The 18,942-nt window shown below is 42.6% G+C and overlaps 1 protein-coding gene across 1 annotated transcript in view; it reads left to right on the top strand.

Moving 5' to 3' along the window:
• HGD (homogentisate 1,2-dioxygenase) overlaps positions 1-18,942 on the top strand; it is a 42,791-nt gene that overhangs the window by 22,346 nt on the left and 1,503 nt on the right. The window contains exons 5-13 of the mRNA XM_019987983.2: positions 541-600; positions 2,230-2,321; positions 3,732-3,766; positions 4,608-4,687; positions 5,240-5,339; positions 7,579-7,703; positions 9,503-9,607; positions 11,910-12,036; positions 17,437-17,618. Coding sequence (XP_019843542.2) covers positions 541-600; positions 2,230-2,321; positions 3,732-3,766; positions 4,608-4,687; positions 5,240-5,339; positions 7,579-7,703; positions 9,503-9,607; positions 11,910-12,036; positions 17,437-17,618 — 906 coding nt within the window. The remainder of the gene's footprint in view (positions 1-540; positions 601-2,229; positions 2,322-3,731; positions 3,767-4,607; positions 4,688-5,239; positions 5,340-7,578; positions 7,704-9,502; positions 9,608-11,909; positions 12,037-17,436; positions 17,619-18,942) is intronic.

Here is an 18,942-nt window from a genome sequence, read left to right as displayed (position 1 = left end):
TTTTCTTTCTCTCAAAGAAATAATTCAAAACTCCAAGGGCTGGAATTAAGAACTAGAACCTTCCCCTGCTGTGTCAGGAGCCCACATAGTGAGGCTGCCACACCAGGAAAGGGAGCTGATTATAAATAGCACAAAGAGCAGCATCAGTCAAAACTCACTGATGTGCCTGAGCAAAATGTTAAAAGAAATAGCTTCTGAAACAGGAAGCAATGATTTTCTTATATTTTTGTAATTTAAAATGCTAAGGAATGAAGACAGTACATATACATATAGGTTAAACGTTCTCACACACACACACACTCTTACACACACACACACACACACACACACACCCTGCATACCCACACAGAACCCAACTGAGCCCCTTTAAGGAAATGATGGATAATTATTAAATTGAAAATAGCAAAATCACAAGTTGTCAGAGCCTCACAGAGGGAGCAGCTGTCCTTTTTATGTGATTTATTTAGAAAGTCTGTGGTTTCCCCTTTTGAAATAATTTTCCTGTATGTGTGTGTGTTGTTGTTGTTGTTGTTTTTCTAGCTGCGATGGAAACCATTTGAGATTCCAAAAGCTTCTCAGAAGAAAGTGGACTTCGTGAATGTAAGTCAATACTATCCATGCCTGCCCGCCACTCTCTTCTCTCCCATGGTGGGCGATACAGCCACTTTCAGGCTGGATGCCAAGCAGAAGCAGCCTTGGAGGCAGGCAGCAGACAGAGCACCACCTGCCTCTGCCTTCCAGGCTGGCCAAGGGATGTCTTACTTACCAGCACCATATGGCCCCTGACACCAAAGGGCACTCGTGAGCTATTTACAACATCTCCAAACAGCCAGTGGAAATCGAGCATTTACTGACTTCAGGTTTCTTTGTTCTTGGCTAGAACAGGGGTTCTAAGCCTTTTTGTTCCAGGGACTCCTTTGATAGTCTGGAAGCCTATGTTTTTAAATGCATAATTTAAATTACATAAAATTACAAAGTAGCCAATTATATTGAAATATAATGATAAAATATTCAAATAACAAATTTGGCTTGCTTTAGAGTAATATATATGCTGCCTTTTTAATGCACTAAATCACAAGATCTATGAAAAGATCTAATAACTATGGTTATTAAATGTATGAGCATAAATGATATTTTGAGATATCTGAAACGACTATACTGTTACAGGCACTTCTAAAACCACTAGGGTTTGTTACTTACATTCATTCACATTAATTCAAGGAAATGATAAATTTCAGTCAAAAGTTAGAGAAATACATATATCATTTTTTTTTCTCATCCAAGGTCATGAACTCTCCAAAATGGATCCCTAGTTTAGAACAGCATCAACTCAGGGTGGCAACTTCGGTTAGCGCAATGATGATTAGAAGTTCTGATTGGTAGTTACAGGTGCTGGGATTATTGGAACATCTCTGCTCAGAGAAAGCATATGTAGGGGAAAGGCCAGGAGCTATAAGAAGGTGGGGCTCAAAGAAGCCGGGGGAGGGTTCTGCAGACCAACCTCAGTCCATGGCTTACTTAGGGAAGAGTCCAGGTACCCAGCCTTAGGCCAAACTGTTTGTATCCTATCAAATTCTTTATCCATATTAAATGCTCCAAGCCATGTGCAAGGCTCATCAAAATAGGCCCCAAACTTGCAAAATGAGTTAAAATACCAAAAGAAATTCCTCACCCTGGTTGAATTATGGATATCTGGAGAGCAGAGCTCCCTCCTTTCAGAAAGGCCCGTGTGTTAAGGTCTTTGGGACTGTGGGTTATTAGCAGAGAGGATTACAGTTGGTCAGAATACTTTCCTCTATCCTGTTCTGGAAAGATTAGGGCTGACCCTATTTGTAAGCAGACAGCTGCCCAGGTAGTGATGTGTTATCTGAGGATCATTCACTGGGCCCTAATGCTGCAACCTTCCTCCCCAAGCTTCCTAGATGCCTGATTTTACCTCCAAAGGAAACTCTTCTTCAGGGTGATCTTAAGCACTACACTGATAAAATGTCAAGTAATGAACTGATGTTCTCTAAGGTCAATTCTGATGGAGCCATTAAGTCAATCCAGATCTAGGGCCATGCCTAGCAATGAGGGTGGGCCGCCATCTACAAAACATAAGTCAGTCAATTCCAGGCTCCCCATAGGAAGCCTGGTCCCAAAGTGAAGACCCTAGTAGAACTTGCCTCTGATTCTCAGGGACCTAGGCTGGCTGCATTCACCTTTCCCTCTTGTGCGGGTCTCTCCCAGGGCCTGCACACCTTGTGTGGAGCTGGAGACATCAGGTCCAACAATGGGCTTGCTATCCACATTTTCCTCTGTAACACCTCCATGGGGAATAGGTAAGTGGCTCCGACCTACAGCAGGTCAGCCCCCTTCCCTAAGAGCTGCTGCCCAGAGGGTGAAGGCTGGGTGGTTGTTTTTGTTACTGCTTTTTTCTTTTAACCCCAAAGCAATCTTAATACACATTTAAGAATAATGACAATAAATGAGCATTTCTATCTTGACTGACTCCTGTGACATAAATAGGAATGTCCTGTGTGTGTGTGCTAAGTTGCTTCAGTCGTGTCTGACTCTTTGCAACTCCATGGACTGTAGGCCGCCAGGCTCCTCTGTCCATGGGATTCTTCCAGGCAAGAATATTGGAGTGGGTTGCCATTTCCTCCTCCAGGGGATCTTCCCAACCCAGGGATCGAAACTGTGTCTCTTTGACTGGAAGGCGGTGGGGGTGTGGGCTGGTGGGTTCTGTACCACTAGCACCACGTGGGAAGCAAGAATGTCACATAACAATGCAAGCAGAAAAGGAAAAATGGGGCACTGGAAGCTGGAGTAGTCCAAGAAGCATTTAGACCTTAACCAGGTTTGAGTCAGAATGTCCTTAACTTCTAAGGTTCCCCAGGGCTGTTCTTGAGTCCAAAGTCATACTACCTGAGCAGTCATTAGGACTACCTGTTGGTGGCAGGTCAAACTGACAGACTAATAACTGTGTAAGCTTAAAGATCCTGAATAGGAGAACTTACATGTTAGATTTTTTTTTCAATCAGAAAAACTTATATATAAAAGGTATTTTTCCTGTTTCTTTGGAAAGCAGAGTATCATAACAGTTTTGCCCACTACCTCTGGAACCAGACCACTGTGTTCAAAGCCCAGTCCTTTCTTCCTGACTGAGCGACCCTGGACTAGTCATTTAACTTCTCTGAGCCATGAATCAGGGCCAAGATCATGGCCCCATGACAAGACACTAGAGATGTTCGATGTGATATGAGGCCCCTCCTCTCCCTCTCTATTTGAGCTATTAAATGCATTAGCCTTTGTTCGGTTCCTTTTACTTTCCATCCACCCTCCTGCCTCAGAGCAGCCTTCTGCCTGGAATGTTCTCCTACATCACTCCCATCCCCAAGTCCTTGCCTAGATGATTTCTTCAGATCTCAAGTCAAACATCCCCTCTTCAGGAAAACCTTGGCTGCCGCCTCAGACTAGATCAGGTCCATTATTCTCTCAGTTTCCTGAACTTGACTTTCATGGTGCCATTACAGTTTATGAGATGGTTCTGTAATTGTTGGATTGCAGTCTGACTTGCTACTAGACTCTAAGGCTCCATGAAGGCAAAGATGAGGTCATTTTGCTCATCATTTTATGCCTAGCACTAAGCCTGGCACAGCCTATCTACTGAGCAATAATTTGTGCAGTGAATTAATTTGTCTGGACATTGTTAAAATAGAAAATCATAGGAATTATTCTATATGTTTCAGATGTTTTTACAATTCAGATGGAGACCTCTTGATTGGTGAGTTTTAAAGACTTTAGATCCTTTCATTAGTAATTGATCCCTAGTTATAAGCTGCTTTTTAATTGTATACATATTACTGTCCTTTCAATCTGTCTTATTTAATGTAGTCTACAGACTGAGGTGTAATGGCAATTGGTGGTCTGGAAAAGATTCCTTGTACCTTCAAGCCCATACCCTATTTCCTGGTCTCCCTGTCTTTACTCATTTCTTCTGGGCCTTTCTGATATGCAAGCTCTGGGCAACTTAAAAGAAATAGAGGGTAAAATCAACATGTGATTAACTTATTGAGATAACTCTATTTACCTTCAAACTTACCCAAGTAAAGATCATCTGTCATTGATATCTGCAAATTTGTATAAATACAAATTTTCATGAAACCATCAAGATGGAAAGTCTAGTAGGGATTTCTCTGGTCTCCTGATTCTTTTTTTTTTTTTCTTGATTCTTTTTTGATGATCTTAGTACTGATATTTTGGAATGAACATTTTGATGTAAACCTTAGACATGCAAATGCCAGCTTCCTGCTGGAACTATCAGAGATGGGTCTTTTTCCATCCTATTTCTGCTGCCCTTTCTGGTCAAGCCACAGAACTGTGCAAATACAAGCTCCTTATCTGGCAACCAAACATAAGAAAAAAGCAGAGTCAATTTTTTCATTCATGCTTTTCTAGAAATAGCCAACTTAAGTTGTCAATTCTGACATTTTCCCCCATAAAACTCAATGAAGAACTTTTCATTTGGAATGAAAAAGCAAATGCCGCCCTTAAGCCTTTCACTCTTCATGAAGTGGTTCTTACATGAAAGGAGTTACTCACTGCTGCCTTGTCTTTTATGTTAGTTCCCCAGAAAGGGAAACTTCTCATTTACACTGAGTTTGGCAAGATGCTTGTTCAGCCCAACGAGATCTGCGTCATTCAGGTTGGTGATGTGTCCCCCTCTCCTCCCAGCTTCTCCCTAATTTGGGAGCAATCAGATGTTGCAGCTGCTGCTATTTCTAACTCTGAAATTTCTCTATCATGTCTGGGCAATGGGGAGGGAGTTTGAGTTATACAGAAGGCTCCCTGTGTAGAAGGATTAAGCAGCCTTCTGTGCCTACTTTGTTTTAAAATAGCACACAATCACAAAGCAAAGAGCATTGTCAATTTACTTTCCTTAATATTTCTGCACACTCTGGATGATACTCTGGAGGGGACAGAAGGCAGTGAAGATGGATTTCTTTAAATTTTGGTGAAATCAGGGCACTGTTATCTCTGAACCCAGTGAGAGTGTAGGCTAGAATTGGTTTGGGTCACATATGTGATTGGAGGTTAACTTTTTTTAACTCATCTTTCAGCTGGTCACCTCTCCAACATAGCTCAGCAGACTATAGAATTATTTGTGCATGTGAGGTTGGCTGTAGCTCTTGGGCAGCTTCTTTATAACTATAGGTATGACTGGTGAGAGCACACCAGTGTCTACTTTCTGTTCCAGAGAGGAATGCGGTTCAGCATCGATGTCTTCGAGGAGACTAGAGGCTACATCCTGGAGGTTTATGGAGTCCACTTCGAGTTGCCTGACCTGGGACCAATTGGTAAATCTTCAATGCAAGCTTCTAAGCCTGACTTGAGATATAGGACATGAATAATTGCATGAAAGTTAAACATCCATCTCTCCTCCTTATCTCACTCAAACTACAACTTTCCTCTCTAGACAACTTCTTCTCCAGACCAAGTGTCATTGGGAATTTCAGAACATATTAGAGTCCCCTGAACAATCACAGACGTCTTATTTCAGGCCTCTAAGTTCAGGGGCTCCAGGTGGTATAGTTGACCCATTTGATGAGATGATATGAGATGATAGCTTCATTAATTAGCTGGTCAGTGCACCAGTCCATCAGTTTGTCCCAGTTCCCATGTTGTGATGAGGGTAATGACCAGAACCACATCAAGGATGGCAAAAGCCTCTTCCCATCACATACATGCATAACAGAGAACAACCCAGCCCAACCCACAATAAATCTTTCTCTAGAATAGTATACAGACCATTGGAGAGCAAGACAATCTGTAATAGATTTCAGGTTATACAGTGTCAACCCTAGAGGATATAAAGTCTGGGTTGCTGTGAGCCAAGTTTCCAGGAACAGCTTCTTAACAATCATAAGTTGATGGAAAGTTGAGGAGAAATAAAGAGGCGAGGAGGAGAAGGGGATGACAGAGGATGAGATGGTTAGATGGCATCACTGACTCAATGGACATGGGTTTGGGTGGACTCTGGGAGTTGGTGATGGACAGGGAGGCCTGGCGTGCTGCGATTCATGGGGTTGCAAAGAGTCAGACATGACTAAGCGACTGAACTGAACTGAAAGAGGAAAGGGACCAGTTTAAGAAAAAGTGTACAAGTGGGAGTGGATTTTGTAGATAGAAGAAAGATCATTTTCTTGTCAGTGGCTTGTGTGTAGACAATAAAGTGGGAAAAACCATAATAATGGCAGGGGCTATGTGGCTATGGAAAGGGGAAATGGACTGAAAAAAAGTCAGTCTATGGATGTCACATTCCTACTGAGCATCTTCTACAAAATCTACATACTTAAGAGTCCAAAAGTGTGCCTCACTCAGTGCTGTGAAGGAGCTAGAAATCACAGCCTCCATGAGGCAAATGAAAACCTTCCAAAGTGAACCAAGGTCCCCCACCCACAATTATTCTGGCAAGCTGGAGGCAAAGAGAGCAGGATCTGAGAAGTGGAGGTGGTAGGAGGGGATGTTCTCAAACCATCTCTCGAGTGACAGGAGTGGTTGGGGAAATCGGCCCTTGGTTTCATCTTTGGCGTGTTTGCTGAAGGTGGTGGCCACACCTCCCAGCTCTTCCCTTTCCTTGTCAACAGATTTTTTAAGAGCAAAACAGGGACAGGCCAGCATGTGCCTTCTGGTCAGTCCCCTGGGGGATCCAGATAGTCAGAGGAAGGTGGGAGGCAGCCGAGAGGCAGCTGGAGCCACGGTGGGCCGTCTGTCATCCTGCTCTCCATCCGCTCTTCCCACTTTGGTCTGGTTTCCTGCTGCTCCACAGCCAGCAGAGCCTCCAGGTGCCATGCCACATGTACCCTCTGGAAAAAATATATAATTGACTAACCAGCTGGGGGCCTATTTTTTTTTAACCCCAGGAACTAGAAATGATAAAACACTCCCTAGGTCTCTCCTCTCAGAGTTAAATTATGTTTTTGCACTTAGATTTTTCATTTCTGATCTTCTGATTTATTTTCTTTCTCTGGAGGGAACACTCACAAAGCAAAGGTGAGCAGGCAGGTCTCCCTCAGTGGCAGACAGATTTGTCAGGCTGCAGAGCAATGTTGCAGACGTGGACTGATTCTGAGTCCTGTCTAAGGAGCAGAGGCGTGCCTGAGGCTACAGTGTGTAACCTTCTCCTTCTCAAGGACTGTCGATGAGTTCTAGAGTTGTCAGAGTTTTATTAGGAAAAAAGCTCTAGTATTCTATCATATCTTCCCTTTTCCTCTTTTCTACTCTCTTCCTCTCTTCCCCTCCCGTCCCCTATAGTGGTAAGGTAATGCATGGAAAATGTTTATAAACCATATTCACTCTACAACTTTAGGAGGTAATGCTGGTGAAGATATTTTCAGGATTTCTTTTTCTGAGCAAATTTCTTGGGTCCTCCTTGAAAGGTACCAGACTGGGATTCCAATGAGTCTTTCAACAAGGATAGCAAATTGTGGAGTGGCTTTTGACGTGGAAGAAAGCCCTTTCTCTTTGTGCAACAGTGGCATCATTCCTGTGTGATTTCAGAAGTATCTAAAAGACTTTTGGATCATTATATTCTAGGAGCCAATGGCTTGGCCAATCCTCGTGATTTCCTGATACCTGTTGCCTGGTATGAAGATCGCCAAGTGCCAGGTGGTTACACTGTGATTAATAAATACCAGGGCAAGCTATTTGCTGCCAAACAGGTAAAGTAAGTGGCTTGACAGGCAGGGGAAGGAATGAATAATTATTAAGCACATTCTGATTGCCAGGGCTTGTGCTAAGTATTTATATACATTATTTCATCTTTACTACATCACTAAGATATTACAATAAGGTACTATTCGCCCTGTTTGTAGTCAGGAAAACAGTCCAGGTAGTGATAACTTACCAAATGTCACAGTAAATGACAGAATCAGCATTCAAACCCATATCTTTCTGACTCCAAAGGTCATGCTGTTTCTATTCATCAAGCAATAAAAAACCCCACAATACCTAGGTCTCTATAACTGGTGGGGGAACATAATAAACAGGCAGGGAGGTACGGCCTGAAAAGGAAAATTAATTTATAGCAGTTCATCTAAGACTTATATTTATCAATAGTCACCATATTTCAAATACAAGCAATGACTGATAGAAAACAAGCAAAACTCAGTTAATTAGTTTGACTTGGTTGATAGCACCAGACTGGTAAACTCAGGAGATAAGCAAAGGCATTATCTATAGCCATACCACCCGGAACATGACCAATTTCAATTGATAAACAAAGGCATAGATAATAATAATTTTAAAATAATAATATAATATGTAATATACATTATTACCTAACTTACTGGATATATAATGTAGTAGAATAAAGTAACCATGTAATAAAAATAATCCAAAGATCTATTCTATTTACCATTATTCATTTGATTTATTTTTGCCCATTTAACTTATTGCTTATATGTTGCTAAGGCATGTTATTTTCTTTGGACAGCAACTAGAAGGTATGCTAACCAGCAGAGGCCAATCAGTTTTGCATTTAAAATTAACTTCTGAGGGTTAATTGCCGTCCTCATTGATTCATAGTCACCCTCGTATTCTCTGGATTGGATTTCTTAAAATGCAATTCAGAGACTATTTGCATCAGAAATTCTCAGGGTGGCTTGTTTAAAATGCACATGCTTAGATACTACTCCAGCCTGGCATAAATGATAACCTCTGGAAATTCAGTGTGGAAATCACATTCATTTAAAGCATATTCCCTGTATTGTATATGATATACATTTGACAGAGAAGCACCATTCTAGAGGCGGCCAGCAGCTCCATGGATTTCCACTTTCTAAGTGAACTCTATGAAAGTCGTTCTCCCTTGTGTGCCATGATCTGTGCCCTGGGAGACTGACCTCCATGGACTGTATCACCTGGACTCGCTAGCCTAACTACCTTCCTATAACAGAACAGCGATCCTCTCTTAGGGCAGACCCAAGAAGCATCACCTTAGGATTGCTCTGAAATCTCAAGTTCTTGGGGCTGGAACTCTTAGAGAACTCCTCACCATCCTCACTCATCAACCCAGGAACTAAATCTACCAGATGCTCCTCTGAGAGGTAGTTACCTGGAGAGCAGTCACAGCCAGTGCCTGCCCTCAGCACTGGAAACCCAGACAGTGGCCCAGATTGTCAGAGAATTGCTGGCAGCCACAGATTCTCACCATTGCATTAATATTGTTGAAAAGGCACTACCTGGCTGTGCTTCTGCTGCACATGTGATCAGAGGCAGCTGTAGCTTAGGAACTGGAAGAATAGGGTCAGTGGCTTAGGGAGGACAGTTTGAGAGAAAGTAAAGCAACCATAGGATGATTCAGGGTGATATTTCTCCCAAAGGATGGTATTATTAAGTTATGCAAACAGAATCAAATCAAGAAAGAGACAGTAATGTCAAGTACAAACTGAAGAATCATAGCTATAAAAGTATTATGTGCTAAAATCACCCTTTCCTGCTTTTTCTTTTTGTTGATCAGGATGTCTCCCCATTCAATGTTGTGGCTTGGCATGGGAATTACACCCCCTACAAGTACAACTTGGAGAACTTTATGGTCATCAATTCAGTGGCCTTTGACCACGCAGTAAGTCTGGCCCATGGAGGAACCCTGGGGAGAGGGTACCTTTAGGTTGGAGAGGTCCACAGTAGATACCTGGTGTTCACAGACTCAACTTTTCCAGTGTTGCCTTGGAAGCTTGAGACTTAAGTCATTTGTCATTGTGTTGACAGGAATTTGAATCATCTGCTGCAAGGCTTCAGTGAAGGAGTAAATAACCTACCAGAGGGAGATCCAGACTAGACACTCAACATTCACCCTGCCACACAGCTCAGTTCTCTACAGGGTACTCACAGTAACTTTCCTTCCTGGCTAAGAATACGATTTCTTCCTAGACAATGTATCCCAGTAAGAAAACCAACTGCTAATGTCAGTGATGGAGTATTTGATAAAGGAAAATTCCTAAATTTGGAAATTTCTCTGTCCTGCTCATAAATACCAAAGGTCTGCCTGCCCACTTCAGAGCTTCCACTCCTGGCTCTTTTTAGCTGAGATGGGATTGACAGCTCTCTTCTGAAGTTACTCGTAACATTCAGTGCTTGAATTTAAACCAAAGAAATTCTAGAGTATGAACTCGGTCATATTTTTCACTCAATCAGGGACTGCAAATAGGTCCCCAGTCTACAGTGCAGGCTCCCAAGGACCCACTTCCATGATAAAGTGCTAGTTCTGAGATCCTGGGGGAAAGTTCACTTTGCATAATAGATTAACTTAGCCCACAACCTAGAGGGGCAATTAGAGCAGAAGTCAAAGAATCAAAGACAAAACGATTACTCTAAGCCAGTTCAGCTTACCTCTTGGGACTCAAAACTACCTTTCTGAAGAGCAGCAACTCGATAAAATCAAGAGACAAGAAAATGAGGCATCATGCCCAAAGCAGCAAAAAAAGGATCCTGAGACACTGAAAGAGCTTTTTTTGAGCCTCACTGCCTTTTAACAGTTTCAGATCATTTCTCATGACAGATGAAGAAGTATTCATTCTTGCAGCATTAAGGGTTTCTTGGCTTGCATTTACACAGACAGTTTCCTTTGTACTGCAGCTATAGTCATTTTCCCAAAATTCAGACCTGATCTTTCTAACACTACATTAGAAACCTTTGCAGGTTCCCTGTGGTTTAGGATTAAGTCTGAGCTTTGAAGCGTGGTGTCCTATGCTCTTCACCATCTGGCCCTGGACTTATTTCCCAGGACCACCTCTGCTCCTCTCCCTCCTGCTAATGCACTCTGAGCTTTAGCTTTCTTGCTTCTTAACAAAATCTCTGTGCATTTTGACGTCTTTCCTGTTTTCTATGCTTAAAATGCCTTTTTGCCTTTTCCTTCCTTTCCTTCCCTTCCCTTTCTTTTTTCCTACCTTCTTCCTTCCCTCCCTTCCTTATTCCCTCTCTTTTTCTTTCTTTCTGCATTCATTCTTCAGGACCCACCTCAAATATCACCTCCTTTGTGAAGCCTTCCCTGATCTTCTCAGGAAGAGATACGCACTCTGTACCCCTTTGGCTCTCTATTTACAAAGATAGATCGCTCTTGGCACCTTGCTGTGATTCTTCAGACACTTGTTTCGTTACTCCTTCTGTCCCCATCACACACACTTGCCGCCGCCACCAGTGGTGCTGAAGGGCCAGGAATAGAGTTCAATCATCTTTGAATCCCCAACCCTCACATGACATCAGAAAGCAGACCTGATCACACTGATTGCCATTAAATTTGAATCTCAATCTTTCCACCGAAAGAGTCTAACGTTCTTTACAAATCATAATATTGTCCCCCAACCTATTCCCTTCTACACTACCACCTCCCAGATGAGTGACATATTAATATTTTAGGCCTGAGAGTCAAACAAGGGTAAAAAAGCCATGAGGATACCGTCTGGAATCTCAGTGATTGCTCCAAAGAGATGTGCATCCTACATCTATCCCAACACTCAGATATTATTTCTATTTCCACCTCACTCTGAGCATCCCTTCTGCCAAGAGCTCCCTGCAGCACATGCCAGCTCCAGTCACTCTGACCTGAGGTTGGGAGGCAGGCACTGCCGGTTCTCAGACCCACAGGGTAGTACTTACATGAAATGAGGGCTCAGCAGGGTGAAAAAGCTGCTCAGAATCCCCTTAGCTGCTGTTAATTCCTTTTGCTTCAAGCACAGCAGGAGGGGAAAGTCAGATGAGTGATTACTGCACCTCGATGACAAGCCCAGACTTCATAGCCTGGCCTGCAGTTTGATCAGAAATTACAGTGTCACTTGAAAACCCCTTCAGCATGGGGGATGTGTGTCATTGTTGGTCACCTCCCCCTTCATCGTGTCTTCAGGCTCTCCTTGTCCTTCCTTTCCCAGGACCCATCCATTTTCACGGTATTGACTGCTAAGTCTGTACGCCCTGGAGTGGCCATCGCTGATTTTGTCATCTTCCCACCTCGATGGGGGGTTGCTGATAAGACCTTCAGGCCTCCTTATTACCACAGTAAGTCATTTGCCAAGTTACATTTGGGAAAAAAAGAAAGAGAGAGAGACAGCCGAGTGGTCAACATGACCCCTGGGGAACACTCCTAGAGGTATTTCTAGAGGCAGGATGTCCTGCTCTGGCTGCAGTTCAGAATCCTGCCTCCCAAGGCCCAGTGCTGCTCCCTAGACTGTTAGCTTCTTAAACATCACAACTTGTGATGTTTGGCATCAAGTTGGCAGTGGCATGTTGACTCTAAGGAGAAAACCCTGTGTAATGCCTAGAGCCCAGTTCCTCTGGCCCCTAAGAGAGGCATAAAGGCTGGTAAAGCTTGAAGCAAGACATTTCTTTACATTTCAGATGTAAAGGGAGGAGGATCTGTGGGCTGTTGTTGCTTAGTTAGTTGTTTGGGGAAAGTTCATTATCTAAGTCTGACTCAAGGGCCAATAAAGTGTGCCTTCTCCAATGGTTTTGAAAGGGAAAAGCAGATTGCAGTCCACACCAGGGGATGGATCCTATTCTAGAAGCAGTTTCTGCAAAGCAGTTGTTGTCTAGAACAGAACTTATCAAATCTATTATTTTAATTTTATTAATATTATTTTTATTTGGTGAAAAGTGAAAGTGTTAGTTGCTCAGTCATGTCTGACTCTTTGCAACCCTGTGGACTGTAGCCAACCAGGCTTTTCTGTCCACGGAATTCTCCAGGTAAGAATACTGGAATGGGTAGCCATTCCGTTCTTCAGGGGATCTTCCTGACCCAGGGATTGAACCCAGGTCTCCTGCATTACAGGCAGATTCTTTACTGGCTGAGCCACCAGGGAAGTTAAAAATTATTGACCCTTTCTTTATGACTCTGTAATAAGTTCTTCAAAAATATTAACACATTTAATTCTCATAACTGTTGTGAGAGATAGGTATCATTATCCTTTTTTTTTTTTTTTTAAGAAGATGCAACTGAGCTGTGAAGGATCAAGGCCTCACAGCTAGTTAAGTGGTGGAGTCAGTGAAGTACAGGTGAAGTACTGGACATGAAGACAGTCCGATGCCAGAGCAGACAGTCATGGGCATTAATGGATGTCCCCAGCACAGTGCCCAGTGCATGATATGCATCCAATAAATATTTATTTAGCAAGTGAATGCATCACCAAGAATGAATAAAGTTAACTCATGGTGTACTTAATGAAGGTGGCATTTTTAATTGTGCAGTAGCTAGCTATAAATTCAACCTAAATGTCAATGCACAATTCTCCTTTCTGGAGATTGCACTTTTGTACACAGAGTTCTGGAAAGACTCTGAGGTGCATTTCAGCTGTAACATTCTTTAAAAAAAAAAAAAAAAGCCCCTTTCTTTAGTTAACCTCAGCACTTTCTGTCTCTCTGAGGCTTTTCTCTATATGTGCCCAGGTGCCAGGGCTTTGACTAAAATGAGCATTGTAGGTGTTTGCAGAGGGTGGAGGACAAAGGCCTTCAGAATGGAAGAAGTTTACTTCATGGTCAAATGTCAGCATCGCCTTTTTCAGGTGACATCAGCTGAAAAGGATGCAATTGGTTTAACGCTTCAAAGACACCAGATACTTTGTGAATAGAGATATAACAAATTTTGTCCTTTCTGAGAAATATCACAGCCATCAAAGCCCATCACATGTCCTAACTGTTCTCCTCCTAGAAGTTAGTCCCCTAGAGGACCTGTTGTCAAGGCGAGAGGCTTGGTCTGGATTATAGTCTGACTCTCACATACTAATCCTTGGTACTTCCCTATTTCACATAGTTCTGTATGGAGGGGGCTGTATGTGCCAGAGGCACTGGTTTTCAAATTTTAACATATGTCAGTGTCACCTGGAGAGTTACAATATAGATTCCTTGGACCCACCCTCAGAATACCCAGTGTAGGGCCTGAGAATCTGTGGGTTGTTTTTTTTTTTTTTTCCTAATTGGAGTATAATTGCTTTCCCATGTTGTGTTAGTTTCTGCTGTACAATGAAGTGAATCAGCTAGATGTATCCATCTATCCTCTCCCTCTTGGACCTCCCTCCATGAGAATTTGCATTTGTAACAAATTCCTGAGTGATGTTAATGCAGCTGTTCCAGGAACCACACTTTGAGAGCATTCAGTTCAGTTCAGTTCAGTCGCTCAGTCGTGTCCGACTCTTTGAGACCCCATGAATCACAGCACGCCAGGCCTCCCTGTCCATCACCAACTCCCGGAGATCACTCAGACTCACGTCCATTGAGTCAGTGATGCCATCCAGCCATCTCATCCTCTGTCGTCCCCTTCTCCTCCTGCCCCCAATCCCTCCCAGCATCAGAGTCTTTTCCAATGAGTCAACTCTTCGCATGAGGCGGCCCAAGTTTTGGAGTTTCAGCTTCAGCATCCGTCCTTCCAGTGAATATTCAGGACTGATCTCCTTTAGAATGGACTGGTTGGATCTCCTTGCAGTCCAAGAGACTCTCAAGAGTCTTCTCCAACACCACAGTTCGAAAGCATCAATTCTTCGGCGCTCAGCTTTCTTCACAGTCCAACTCTCACATCCATACATGACCACTGGAAAAACCATAGCCTTGACTAGACGGACCTTTGTTGGCAAAGTAATGTCTCTGCTTTTGAATATGCTATCTAGGTTGGTCATAACTTTCCTTCCAAGGAGTAAGCGTCTTTTAATTTCATGGCTGCAATCACCATCTGCAGTGATTTTGGAGCCCCATAAAATAAAGTCTGACACTTAAGAGCATAAGGGGATATAAAAATCACTTATTAGTAGAATGCTTTTTTAAAAAATTTCTCACTATCAGAGAGTTGAATTAGTTGGTGTTGAGGTGGAACCTAAGAATCTGCAATTTGAACTAGCGAGTCAGGGGTTCTGATGCCGGAGCTCTACAGACCACACGCTGAAATATGCACGTGGCCTGGGGCTTGTCTTCCCCATCCAGGTTCCCTACTCTGCTACAGCACTCAACCCACTGAGTGACTTCAGTTTGTAATTCAGGCTTCCTGAAACAAGTGACCTCATGAAATACCTCTTATAACTTCTCTTTTATAAAGAACTCTGAAATAAATTTGGCTCGGGAGAGACAGATCTCAGAAAGGCTTGATTGCCCTGAGTTAGTTGGAAAAGCCACAGAACCCTGAGTTAGAAATTATTTTTTACCAGAGACATTAAAAATAATGCTTTAGCAATAATCAAAATCTTTGCTACTTTGATGTGACTTTACAGAAGTGGAGAATGATTTCTGTAGAAATATTGCCTCCAGTCATCTTAATGCACCTTAGTCAACTGGATTCAGCATTAATCAAAAAGGCAAGGTCTACCTTCCCACTGTCCTTTGAAATATAGAAAATGATGTAGAAATGTCATCACCAACTCACTGCTACCTAAATTCATATTCAGATCAAAGCTGAATTCAGTCTTGCTCTCTTCTTAAAATTAAGCCTTGAAGGTGACCCTGAGGACACATACTAGATGGAGGAGTATGCCAGAATATTTAAGTCATGAGCAGAACTGCTTTTAAAATGTAGACTATATGCTTACAGTTAACTTTCCCCCCTCTATTTCTGCTTCATGGAGAAACAAATAGAGCTATAATCTGGGTCTTGCATCTTCTGCAGGGGCCTGCAGCAACATTTTGGGTTCTGGGCAAAATGGGTATGACTGTTTGGGCAGCTCCACAAAGAAGAGATGGGGACAACAGAGGATGAGATGGTTGGATGGCATCACCGACTCGATGGACATGAGTTTGAGCAAGCTCCAAGAGTTGGTGATAGACAGGGAAGCCTGGTGTGCTGCAGTCCATGGGGTCGCAAAGAGTCAGACATGACTGAACGACTGAACTGACTGACAAGTATTTTGGCACTTGGCTATATTCACACGTAGGAAAGAAGAGTGGAGTATTTATCATGTCAATGTTTAGCTTTGCAAGGTTTGCCAGTGCCATCCATATCTCTCTACTCTGTCTATGATTTGCAGTGTCAGCACTCTCACAGGACTGACTATGATTATGAGGAACATTAAAGAGGCTGCTTCTTACTCATTTCTATCACAGTACTTAGCACAGTGTCCATATATGCTGGTTAGATGGATAGGCAGATGAATAGGGAGGGGAATGGACAGATGAATGGATGGATGTATAGATGGGTAGATGTTTTCAAGGTGTTGTATTTCTTGAATTCTTGCTCTAAATAAAAAGCTTTGTTTAAACAGAAATGTGAGATAGAAAGAGTGGGAACATGGTGATTTTTGTCAAATTTTGTTGATTCCAGGAGGCACAACTAGGACCAAAATACTCAACTTACATGAAAGCAAATTTCCAATTGACTTGGGAGAACTTTCTAATACCCTGAGTCTTCAGTAATATGATAGGTTCCTTTGTTGAATAGAGCACTTCAATTCACAGGAGGCATACAGGTAATTTGTCAGGAAGGATATACAGGTTATTTCTGTATTGAGTAGAAGTAGGGAACCCCTTGGGCTTCCCTGGTGGCTCAGATGGTAAAGAATCTGGGTGCAATGCAGGAGACTGAGTTTGATCCCTGGGTTGGGAAGATCCCCTGGAGAAGGGAATGGCTACTCACTCCAGTATTCTTGCCTGGAGAATTCCATGGACAGAGGAGCCTGGCAGGCTACAGTCCATGCGGTCACAAAGAGTTGAATATGAATGAGCGACTAACACTTTCACTTTTTTTTCAGGGATCCTTTGCAGTATTAAGATTTTCAGGTTCTATGAAGAGAATGTCAATGGAAAAAGAATTAATCTAAGGAAGCATTTTGGAAAATGAAAGAATAAGATGATGTTATATTCAGATACAGAAGATATTTGTTAGAATATATAATATTTATGGATTAGATGTATAGATAATAAGATTTTTTTCACACAAATTATTATTTGATAATGGACTCCAGGTCCAGGGTTCTTTCCTTATATCACATTTCCATCAACACATACACACACACACACACACCCAGCTTTAATTTTCTAATTTGTAACCAGAAATATGGTGATGCCCTGTACTACTGTGAGGCTATTTGGGAAGGAATTCAGATCTGGGAAAGTGGATAATTTTTATATGGGGCTTGTAAGCCTAGATGATGGAGTACATTCACTCTTTATCACGATTTGCATGTTACTTATTATTAATATTCTTGTTTGGGCCCTACTTTTCTTTAGATCTAGCATAATTTCGTTCAGGCAGTGGAACCTAAGACCTCTGTTAATCTACATAGCCATGGAGTAGAGCTTTGCATACCAAGAATTCCACACTAATGAATGTTTTGTGGTTGTTTTCCTGTCTATCTATGTTCTTTATTATTTCTATGAAATTTTATGATTCTCCTCTCTTCTTGACATTCTGTGGAAATAATGTTTGAGAAGTCTAGGTGTTTCGGGTCCTTGCCTTGGATAATAAAAATACTGTTTCAATCTTCCCAGGGAACTGCATGAGTGAATTCATGGGACTCATCAAAGGTCACTATGAGGCAAAGCAAGGTGGATTTCTGCCAGGGGGAGGCAGCCTGCACAGCCCAATGACTCCCCATGGGCCTGATGCCAACTGCTTTGAGAAGGCCAGCAAAGCCAAGCTGGCACCTGAGAGGATTGCTGATGGCACCATGGTAAGCAAGTTAGATATGAGGCTCTGCTGGCCTCTGGGATCCCCAACCTTGTTGCGAGGAATGGCTATTTTTTATTTCTCCAAAGTTACAGAGAAGTCTGGAGAGGAGAGTGTCTGTCTGTATGTTCCTACTTGTGTATGCACACACCCTTTTGTGTATACTAGATCCCTGGTGTGTTAGGGTAAAAAGAGCTTTGTACTTGGAGTCAGGTCTAGGTTTGAATTCTAGCTCTTGTTTCCTGTGTGACCTTGAGGAATTTACGTAACTTCCCTGTGATTCGTTTTCTCCATCTGTAGAAAAGGTAGGGCATCCAGTGCAGCTGGTGTGATCTAACCCTGCTGACTGCGCCACACTGTTCAGACCAAAGGGGGACATTGTTAATACTGTGTCAGGAGTCTTCCCTTATCTGTATGTGGCCCTGTAATATATATTATATACATATATATGTTCTGTCTCAGAGTCACCTCCTGCTTTTTGAAGTCATCCTCCAGGACCACAGCAGCAGGGTTTGCAGGATGTCACTTATAGCTGGTTTCTCAAGCCCAGGAGGGTCAGGAAGCCTTTGCCTGACTATAGTCAGGGCTTGTGAGCAGCAGTTCTCTCATTTTCTTTTGCTCTCCTTTGTAAAGGGATGAAACTGATGGGATTTAAAAGCTATTTTGTATTCCTCCTGTGTCACGCTGTAAACATTGAAACTGAACACAGTTGCAGTTGGCTGCGGTACTTGATTTCATTTTATTTTTGCATTCTTGGAGATAGAGTTTATGAACCACAAGGAGTAATTTTATGCGAAATCATATGCAAACTTGCTTTACATTTTTAAACCAATGCCTTCAATGTTACCTGACTTTAAAATCTATAGCACAGACCGGCCTGACTCCATGCCCAGCTTGCAAACTACCTAAGCAGAGAGCTTATCTGCCCCTCTACCCAACGCAACGCAGATTGCTTTCAGTCCCAACTCAAGGACCAGAGTCCATGAAGCTTATCTTCAGGGGCAGGGTGTGAGTCCCATCTGCCAGACCTCAGCTCCGTTTCCCCTTGCAAGGGCCTCTGCAGTTTCTGTAGAACACTTTGATCTCTGTGCGAGAGCTCTATGAGATACTCATCATCTTAAGCTACTACCTCCAAAAGTTCCTGGGGGTACACAGGCTATCCGATAGTCACCACTTAGCAACCTTGAGTGCACAACCTGGCTTTGGATAATGTTACCAGGGAGCAGTGTTCTGCAACAGTGAAGCACAGGACAGGGCTGTTTTTATGAGGAACAAGACTTTGGGTCTCCCTCCCCATTTCCCATTATGTAATTTGGATCCAGGCTCAT

This window comes from Bos indicus, chromosome 1 (genome assembly GCF_029378745.1).
Source record: "Bos indicus isolate NIAB-ARS_2022 breed Sahiwal x Tharparkar chromosome 1, NIAB-ARS_B.indTharparkar_mat_pri_1.0, whole genome shotgun sequence".
Lineage (NCBI taxonomy): Eukaryota > Metazoa > Chordata > Mammalia > Artiodactyla > Bovidae > Bos > Bos indicus.
The sequence above is the reverse complement of the archived record's forward strand: the minus strand, read 5'-3'. Positions and strand labels throughout refer to the sequence as shown.